This window comes from Daktulosphaira vitifoliae, unplaced genomic scaffold (genome assembly GCF_025091365.1).
Source record: "Daktulosphaira vitifoliae isolate Bord-2020 unplaced genomic scaffold, ASM2509136v1 Scaffold_5, whole genome shotgun sequence".
Classification (NCBI taxonomy): Eukaryota; Metazoa; Arthropoda; class Insecta; order Hemiptera; family Phylloxeridae; genus Daktulosphaira; species Daktulosphaira vitifoliae.
In genome coordinates, this window is record NW_026099576.1 from 21,359,096 (window position 1) to 21,369,884 (window position 10,789).

Genomic DNA, 10,789 nt, shown 5'->3' on the forward strand with positions numbered 1-10,789 from the left:
TACTTTAATTTGAAAAAAAAAAATTTGCCCTCTGGACTTATCTTCACGGCGAAAATGGCTACCGAATGCTATTTTCGTGTGCNACGGCGAAAATGGCTACCGAATGCTATTTTCGTGTGAAAATTCTCGATTTTATTATTTATATTATATTTAACTTTATAATGCTATAACTTATTGAAAAGTTTATGGATCCACACAATTTTTTTATGAGAAATAATATTTTTCTAATAAACCCTTTTTCATTCGACATACTTTATCTTAATCGAGATATTAATTTAAGGAACCAGCAAATCAAGTAGCTTTTGGAATAAAACACCAATTTTTTTTAAATTAAACACTATCTAAAGATTTGCATCGAAGCGTTTTATTTTGATAGTGATTTTAATCACTGTCAGATATCATTATACTTGATCCAACTATGCCACGTCACCACTGTGCCACGACCCCCCTGTGCTGGGTTTTTTTGCTTTAATTTAACATATATTTTTTGATAATCAGACTTGTTTTGAAAGAAAATTATATGGCATAGAAAGAATATATGACATTATTTTAGAAAATAAAGTATACAGAAGAGGAACTAATGAAGAAATATAACAAACTACCGAAAAATTACATGAAATTGCCGAATAAACTTGTTTTAATAGGAAAAATTATGTTTTTCGAAGTTAAAAGAAGGTAGTCTAAAAATTTCTAGCGTGATCTTGGATGATGGAAATTTTAATTAGTTGTTAAATGTGATCGGTTGGATTTCATTGTAATTTTAAATATATGCAATAATTAGATTTTATTACATAATTTTTGTTTTAAAGTAAGGAAACATGTTTTGGTGATCTAGTAAGTTCTCAATACATGACATACATGTAAAAATAATTACATCATATTTTATATTAATATTATCAGAGCTAATATAATATTACAATGTATGTATCAGAGTTGTAAAATAAAAATTTTAATTATAGATTTTTCTATATCAAGTCTTTCTTCTTCTTTTTTCTAGCCCAAATACCAAATACATGGGGTCGGGCAAATTTTTTATATTATGTAATTGTAAAAATAAGTGGCTATTCAAAGGAATAAAACATTATAAGCTGAATCTACAAAAGTTGGAAATTATTTTTTGTTTACATAAATAATATTTTATGCGTATTAAATAAATTTATTTTGAATTTTCACCTAAACAAATAAGGATTCATTAAAAATGCTACACTAAAAATATGTGTATAAAACTATAAAATATTTTGACTAATATTCATCGAAATAAGTATATTATAATTATTAATTAATGTAATTAAATTATTTAGTTAATGAAATTCAAAATGATATTTAAAAATATTATTGTATTAATACTCATCAATTACACTCTAGGACTTTTGTTTAGTGATCTTCAGTGCAATTTTACCATGTACATGTTGAATTATTTTAATCATAATGGTCGATATTTAAACGAAATTAATATCAACAAGAATATGTACAATGAATCGGATTTGAAAATTTACGGGATCTCAATTCAAAATCATGCCGAAATTGTTATGGTAATGTTAGATGCGTTAAGGAAATATAATATTAAAAACTGCACTAACTATTTCTCAAAAGAATTAATGACACTGAATTTATACTTCAATAATGTTTCGGGATACACGGACATGCTTGCAACAAATGAGGAAGGTAAAATAGATCTTTCAGATCTAAAATCAAGTATGCTTGAAGGCTACATTATTCTTCATGAATTTATTTCAGTGCAATTAGAAAATTTCATACAGAATGTGTGTAAAGACGTTTCCTATGATATTGTATTTATTACGTGTCCCGATTACAATGAATCCGGCAGATATACTTTAGAAAACTTAAATTTATCTACAAATAAACTTAAAAATAGGTTACTTCAAACTGACGAACTACAAAACATAACCGAACCTAATATAGAAATGTTGAGAAACAGTTTTATTTATAAAGTTTTTAAATTAACTTATAATATAGGAGAGTATATCGATTTTTTACCAAAAAAAATACTACTTTATGATTTTATGATGAATGGACAGCAAGTATCCGAAAGAGACTTATTATCAGGTTCACAGTCTCGTTACTATCAAATAACAAATAATAATCGGCCTAAGTGTGTTTTAGATATACTTCGGTTTGCACCTTTGACTATAAATTGTAAGGGCGGAAGTCAAGTTACACTATTTGATATATTCAGATTTGTCAAGTATAGTTTTTACAGACTTGATATACAATCATTCCATACACTTGTAATGACAGCAACTTTTCGCCCTATTGGTTTACTCATAAAATATTACATAAAGGTTCTAAGTGGTTCAATGATTATATATAATTTCAATTTTTCAAATGGAATTGCAAAAACATTTTATAATAATATGATCATTATTGGTATAAGAACCATTGAGTACCTACGAGAATTCATTGCTATGGACATTTTTGGGACTGATCCAACTAAATTTTTCAACATTATTTTTTCAAAATTTAATATATTAATTAGAAATTTTATTAATATGAGTACAAATGAATATTTTGTCATAGTTTCTGATATTTCGATATTATTAAATAAGTTTTTAAATCAAAATAGGATAGAAAATACAATTTCACATGATGATATAACAACTGGTAATATTGATAATTTTTATACAGAATTGATTAATTATTTGGAACATGCCAAGGAATACATTTTAGAGCTGAAAAATAATTTACAATATTTTAATGCAATTAAAATTACTTTTAGTATTGATGTTTGGTTAAGAAATAAGGCATATATTTTACATCCATCTACAATTGGTAATATTTCAAAAAGTTATAATTACGTTTATTTTGGTTTTTTTATTTTTAGAAAACATGTCCTTAAACAATAATTTAAAAATTAGTTTTAAAATGACAAATAAACAACTAGATAATTATTTATTTAACTATATTGGACTATAGAAGACGTCATATTGAAAATAACAATGTGTTGAAGACATACAGGTTGATATATTATTGTAGTAGTAATGTTCTTAATTTTTTTTTTTAACAAGAATTTTTTATTAATTTATCGTATTAATTTTTTTGTTTTAATTTCAAAGAAAAAGATAACAGTTATATTGAAATGCAAGTTAGAATATATGACAGATCCATACACTTTTGATCTAATAATTAATTCGTAGTTATTTTAACTTCAATGTGAAGCTGAGAAGGCATTAATTTTTCTATGATTTGTTATTCTAAAACAATTGTTACATTTTCAGATTACATAAAAAGAATATTTTTATCATTTCTTTTAAATAAAAAAATAGAAACATTAATTTTTTCATATTTAAAAATTTTAAAATTTGCCATTTCGTGTTTATTATATTTGTGCTATATTGTTTGACGCTGTCATATAATTTTAGTGTAGTATAAAATTGAAAAAAATTCTTAAAAAAAAGCTACTCAAAACAATTATTGATCCAAAAATGTTATATGTACCATATATTGGTAACTCATCTGTACATTGTTATCAATCATATTTATCAATCATATTTACACAATATATAATAATGACACAATTTTGTGGGATAACATTTACCCTTATGGATGCAAAATTATTCTATTCACACAGCTTTACAATAGTACATTTTATACTTATTTTGAAATAAATATCGTTTATATATTATTTTATTAAAATTGAATTACTAATACAATAATTTTACTCCAATATTTTTGCAATTGTGTTATTTATTAAAAAATAAATAATTAAAATAAAAAAATATTACTTTTTCTTCAGATTGTAAGTGTAGAAATATTTTGGAATTACTAGGGATTTTTTTGAACAAGTTAACAATCACCACCCTTTTTTTTTATAATTGTATTATTTTATAAAAATCCAATTATAATCACTACTTTGCATAGGGGTCAGTCCATGCCAAATCATCCAGAAGTGGTTGCACGACCACCTCATATTTTTCTTAAATTTTCAGGGTTTATTATTTATGCTAAAATTAGATTAAAACAATTTTTTTTTTTTTTTTTTTTTTATGACCTTTCGATTTTTATGGCTATTTTAATGTAAAAAATGTTAAAAATAGCCAGAACGTTAAAAAACACACAGATTATTCAATATTAACTCAATCGACTTAAAATTTTAGGATTGACCTTATTATAACTTATATTTAACATTAAAAAAAAAAAAAAAAATTTATGTGAAATTTCAAACTTAAATGACTTTCTAAAAATGGTGCTTTTTTTGAGAAAATTGGCGTTTTTGAGCTTACTTAAAACCATTAAGATGTTATTTTTTTTTTGTGATTTTTAAATGTGGTATTGTATAGTGTATAATCTATGTTTCAACTAAATTTCAAATATTTAAAACAATTTTCTTGGGATTTATAGGCCTACAAAGTTAGAAATTTTATAAAAAGACACGTATTCTAGGTGCATTATCTCTGTTGGGGGACCTAATTTCAAAATTTTTTTTTTTTAATTTTTTAGTTATATATCTGCTTAACACACCATAAAAATTTGAAGTTTGAGAAAAAAGTTTATCATGTAAAATTTAGCATTAGAAAATCAGTAAAAATCCGTTCAAAATCATGTAATATATTACAATACAATTTAACTATTATATATATATTATAATTATTTAATTCATTATTTTGGATACAAAATAAAAAATAAATAATTTTGGTTTATTCTTTGTAGTTAGAATATTGTATCTTCATAAATATCAGTTAATGATGTCTTAAAACTTCTTATGGTATTGGTATTAATTGGTACAATCCTGTGTTTTTCTCTAGTACCGAGAATAGTTTTACACAATTTAAATCGCGTATTAAGATTTTTTTCATTCTGTTGTACTTCTATAGTGGGTACATGAATGTATTTTATCCCTTTAATTTTGTCATCGCAAAATTGGAACATATCAATTGGCGTTAATATTTGGTTTGAACCAACTCGCTGCAAGCTAGATTTTGATACTTCTCTTTTTGTCGTTCCACCAACTCCATCACTGGCGTTTTTGTCATGACACGAAGCAAAAAAATGCCATTCTGCATCAAAACCAAAGTCGTCAATATGATAACACAGATTAATAAAGTTTTTTTTATTTTTGTATTGACTCGAAGCACCGTCACTAAAATAATGAATTTTTTTTACAAATGGAACTGTTAATCTAATGTCTTGTATAAGGTGATTTTGAAATGTATGTACAGCAACGGTATTATGTTCCATGTGATCACTAATTATGCATATACATCGACACTTAATTATATTTTCTATTTTATAATAATAAACAAAGGGATGAAGAGTGGCTTGTTTATTAACCCAGTGGAAGCTTTGAATTTCATCCTGTACAACAAAATTATAATTTTCTGAAAAATCTGCCAGAACAATACACTCATTGAATTCTAATGTTTCTTTTTTTAGTTTTAAAAAATTTGATTGGATCTTAGAAATATAATGGTGCTTTTTTAGTTTAATAATTTTATTAATTAAAGTTTCAATAAAATCTTCTGTACATTCTATATTTGTTACTAATTCTGCCCGATCAGTACTTACCCATTGTTTAAAAACAATGTTTTCGTCATCAAGCTCTTTAGAAATAGTTTCTTTTAAGTATTCATAGTTATTCGGACAATTGGAACATTCACTCATCATACAAAAATAATTATCCATATCACAAACTATTGATTTAAGCAAGTATACAAAATCGTATTTTAATGAAGCTCCGTCAATCATAAGTTTAACATTTTGATGGTGAACACATACACACACAGTATGAGTACCTGAAGCACCAGCTAAAACACACCATTTTGGTTTCAACTCGCAAAATTTTGACCGCCCAATTTTAACGTTAGGATTTTTACTTTTAAATTCAACAAATAATTCATTTAAATTACATAAAAGTAATCGTTTTTGTTTCAATTCCTTAGTGTTATTTATTTTAATGGATACAAAATCTTTCTTCCCAGGACATACACGACTATACTCATCATCTTCATAAAAATTTTGAATAAGTTTAATTATTTCACAATTTAATACACGACCTGATTTTTTTGGAACATCTGGTAATATACCATACTTGTTGAGCAAATCTCTTGATAAACGAACTAAATACTCAGATGTATTAAATTCTATAGATACTTTTTCTCTAGACCAAGATTGCGGTAATAAACTTAGAATTTTAATTTTTTGATCTGTAGTTGATGATTTAAATTTTATTTTTAATTTTTCAATAAGAATTTCATAATCAGATTTATTGGTATTTGAACAACATGAAACACAGTTTTCTAAATCAAGTTTTAAACCTAATGATACTTGATCAGTTTTTTTTTGTATAGCCAAACTTCTTTTTTGAGGGTTAAGCCTTTAAATTGTTTTAATCTAATTTTAGCATAAATAATAAACCCTGAAAATTTAAGAAAAATATGAGGTGGTCGTGCAACCACTTCTGGATGATTTGGCATGGATTGACCCATAGCGGTTTTATAAAAAATATTTTATGTTAAAAATTTATTATTAGTACGATCAAATTTAAAATAAATGTTTAATTAGCTTATAATTCGTAAGTTCTACGTGTCCTATAGATTAATACTCTTTAAGCTCTTTTACTCTTTTAACAAACTTACTCTCAATTTTTATTTTTTCCTTCGCTCCATCTAATCTATGTCTCTCACAGAAAAGCTGTCAATTAAAGTTTATACTAATTTTCTAACGAATGAAACATAATTGAGAAAAATAAATATAGTTTAAAAACGTGTTTTTTTAAACTATATTTATTTTTCTCAATTATGTTTCATGTTATGATAGTCGTTACTATCAATATCATGGTTGTAACGGGTAACGGGAAATCAGGGTTCGATTCCGGGGAGGATGTCTGAGAAACGGCTACCACGTCCAAGGAGAGCAGCAGGCGCGTAAATTACCCACCTCCGGAGTGGGTAATTTACGTAATTAAAGCGTGTTAATATATATTTTTAATAGTAATTAGAATATATATATACATGTTAAGCGACTTAAGTACGTAAACGTATCATGCACTAGGTTTAGCCTTGTTTTATGGGCGGGAGAAACGTTATACCCAAGGTATAAACGGCGGCAGCGGTGGTAGGAATATATAAATATATATACGTAAGGAGCATTACACGCGGGTGGCATTGGTCAGTCAAAATAAAAATTTGTTCATATATATATATATAATATTGATGACAGGCACGCGTGTACGGGTACGAAAAGCAAAAATATAAAATTATACAGGAATCAGTGTTGTCGTCGTGTGGTGAGCGGGGTGGGGTGAATGCGTTACGACGTCTAGTCTCAAGGTCATAGACAACAGGTACGCGAGAATAATAACACGTGCCGCGTGGAAAGTTACAAACACACATCACACAACCCACAACATACATGTGACATTTATATATAAACGTGTTAATAATGTTAAGGGAAAACGTAGATTACAGGCCAACAAAATTTTGACAAATATTTGGTTAATTTAGATTTATAATTAGTTTTTTTCGTAAAATAAAATTACTTTTCTAATATTTAGATTAGCTACAACTATTAATTAATATAACGTTATTATTTTAATACTTTTAATATAATATGAAATACATTTGTATGTTTTAATTGTTTAATCACGAAAATGACCGTGACAACTTGAAATTATTAGTTTGAAAAGTGTTACCAAAAATTAACATTATGTTATTAATTTTAGATCAGTTATGTAAAAAGGATGTGTATTTTTCATTAAACAATATAAAAGATTCTAATCATACTCTAATTGAAATTATAAAAAGAAAAAATTTGAATCATGATAATCAATTGAATATTACAAGTAATCAAAATGTTCATAACAAAAATGCAGTTAATGAAAGTCAAAAATCTCAAAATATGTTTTCCAATTCTCCTATATATTTAAATAATTATATACTTTTCTTTTGAATAAAAAAGTGCGCTAGAATTATTAAATTAATAAAATTAATAAATAAAATAAAATTTTTCTGATTATTTTTTAATAGATTTGTTTATTTACGTATTTCAAGTATTGTCATGTTTGTTAATTAACTGCGTTGTGTTAAATTGTTTAATGACATGCGTTTACAATTTTTGGATAGTTTGTAAGTGCACCACTATATAATTTATGTCTTGATAATTTTATTTAAATAATACTTAAACATAAGGTCAACTTTAAAAAAAAATCATGCCTAACGATTAAACAAAATCGTTAAATATATTGATTTATTATTTAATATATGGTACCCATACTTTGCACGGTTAGAAATAAATTATTAATAATAAGATCATAAATAATTTATAGGAAAAATAATTTTGAAATTAATATCATTTTTTTTATTGGCACTATTTTTTAGTAAAAAACTCCAATAACACTAATAAGACTAATTTCAGGGTCAGACTGACTCTAGAGCGGTATTAATTATACATAAATAACCAAAAAATATATTTAACTTAAGTAAAAATAATTTTACAAAAAAAAACTTAGTTCAGATAAAAATCAACTCTTTAATTTTTATCTGTATGTAAAGGTTAATGAAACAAGATTTTTATCTAGTTAATATAATATAAATTTAACAATATATCGTTTAAAATAAAAACAAATGTGTCTTATTGGCGATTATAGAAGAGTATTTTAATTAGGTATAATAATGGATGGGGAAATGAAATGTAAAGTAGTATAAGTAGCTGGTAAAAATGACAGGATTATAGTCGTGAAATTGATATTTGAGGAAAAAGTGATGAGTATAATAAGTGTCTACGCACCACAAATAGGATGTATGATGAAATAGACAAGGAAGTGTTTTGGAGAGAGATGGATGAGGTGATTTTAGTAGTACCTGCCAATGAGGATGCGGTATTTGGTGGAGATATGAATCAACATGTAGGTAATGAGAGGAATAGATATGAAACTGATAGAATGAGGCTGGAGAAATAATTATGGATTTCGCAGTATCGTATGATCTTGCTGTGGTTAATACTTATTTTAGAAAGAGGGAAGAACATTATATAACTTATAAGAGTGGGAGGAATAGATCACAGATTGATTATTTTATGTGGAAGAGAGAGAGCATTAAGCGAGTAAAGGTTTGTAAAGTAATAGCAGGCGAGAGTGTAACTACACAGCATAGATTGATGGTAATGAATTTTTGGTGTACCGAGAAAAGAATAAACAAAAACAGAAGGAACACAGGGGAAAAATCGAAGATCCGGTGGTGGAAATTGAAAAGGGAAAATGAAAAAGAGTTTGTAAAGACGGTGTGGAATATCGAAGGAGACATAAATGATATGTGGAATAGATTTGCTAGTTGTGTAAAGAATATTGCAAAGGAGATTGTTCGTGAGAGTAGTAGTAGAATGCCAAGAAACAAGGAAACCTGGTGGTGGGATGAGGACGTTCAAAAAATCATAGAAAGTAAGAAAAAGCAATTCAAAGTATGACAGAAGAGAAAAAAGAGAGAAAACTGGATATAGTATAAACGCTTGTGCAAAGAAGCCAAGTGTACTGAAGGTAAGTCGATGTTTAAGATGTATGATAGGCTAGGAACAAAAGATGGCGAGAAAAAAATCTATAGACTTGCAAAGGTAAGAGAGAAAAGGTCTAAAGATTACCATTATATAAGATGTATAAAAAGTGTTGATAATAAGGTACTCTCGAGTGATGATGATGTGAAAAAATGTTGGAAAGAGTATTTTGAAAAATTACTGAATGAGGAGTATCCAGTGTGAGAAAGAAGTATTGTAGTCTGTGGCATCAATGAAAAAGACTAAAGCAGTGGGACCAGATAAAGTGCCAATAGAAGTACGGAAAAAATTAGGCGGAGTTGACATAAAGTGGTTGGACGAACTTTTAAATAAAATCTTATTAGAAGGGAAAATACCAAATGAATGGAGGAATAGTATTGTAGTGCTGATATTTAAAGGTAAAGGAGACTTACAGGAGTGTGGAAATTATAGATGCATAAAGCTTATCAGTCAGAGTATGAAAATTTGGGAAAAGGTTGGGTTTATAGTTTGATTTCAATCAAACGATTAAATTTAATTACTCAACTAGTAAATCGGTTAATGTAGTGTGCCTACAAATGTAAAACATTAAAAAAATATATAATTTAAAAGTCTATGAAATTATAGAATTCTGGTACAAAATCCTAGGTTTCAGACGATTTCTTTAAAAAAATAATGATAAATATTTAAGTAATTTAGTATTTTTTTTTACCTTCTGCAGTAAAAACATGTTTTAATAAAATATAGACGAAAAAAGATTATGAGACAAACTAAACAAATATATACCTTAATAATGTTAATTTATTTTGATAAAAGCATTATTCAATTAACTTTTTTATTGTGAACTATTCATGGGACAATTGAATTTTATTGAAATTACATAAAGAAAAATACATATATAAAACTTTTATAAATTTTATAATAAATTATTTTTAACTGTAATTATTAAGTCTCATCATATTAAATAGTAAAATATAGTACAGAGCTACATTTTCACTGACGTAGAAAAAAAGGTTTATATTCGTTATATATATTTTTATATTAACAAATAAGTGATATTAAATAATAAAAAAGATATTTGGATTATATATATACCTAAGTTTCAAACGTGAATTTCTTCATATTGGAATTTTTTTACAATGAAATTTTATTCATTTATTTTAATATTTATTGTCGTTTTCGTGTTGCAACCAGACAAAAGAGTTCATTGCAAAAGTTATCATGCTATGTATGAAAATTATATCGAAAGGGTGGTGAGTCACATTTATTCACAAATTATATCGTATCGAAAACAAGATTCTAATAACAC

The 10,789-nt window shown here is 26.1% G+C and overlaps 2 protein-coding genes across 2 annotated transcripts; one reads left to right on the forward strand and one right to left on the reverse strand.

Moving 5' to 3' along the window:
• Positions 1-1,252: 1,252 nt before the first annotated feature.
• On the forward strand, positions 1,253-7,916 carry LOC126907946 (uncharacterized). Its single transcript, XM_050689683.1, has 3 exons — positions 1,253-2,790; positions 2,843-2,976; positions 7,679-7,916. Exons 1-2 carry the CDS (start codon positions 1,305-1,307, stop codon positions 2,932-2,934), a joined length of 1,578 nt encoding a protein of 525 aa, XP_050545640.1. The 5' UTR covers positions 1,253-1,304; the 3' UTR covers positions 2,935-2,976; positions 7,679-7,916.
• LOC126908231 (uncharacterized) lies at positions 4,669-6,691 on the reverse strand. Its single transcript, XM_050690143.1, has 3 exons — positions 6,681-6,691; positions 6,042-6,331; positions 4,669-6,011 (listed from the first exon to the last, which is right to left on the reverse strand). Exons 1-3 carry the CDS (start codon positions 6,689-6,691, stop codon positions 4,669-4,671), a joined length of 1,644 nt encoding a protein of 547 aa, XP_050546100.1.
• Positions 7,917-10,789: the final 2,873 nt, after the last annotated feature.

Bases quoted from the DNA above. Each gene is read 5' to 3' on its own strand.
- LOC126907946 (XM_050689683.1), top strand. From the start codon at position 1,305: ATGAAATTCAAAATGATATTTAAAAATATTATTGTATTAATACTCATC. The intron at 2,791-2,842 runs GTAATATTTCAA...TTTTATTTTTAG, and splicing joins TTTACATCCATCTACAATTG to AAAACATGTCCTTAAACAAT.
- LOC126908231 (XM_050690143.1), bottom strand. The intron at 6,012-6,041 runs GTATATTACCAG...CAAAAAAATCAG, and splicing joins AGATTTGCTCAACAAGTATG to GTCGTGTATTAAATTGTGAA.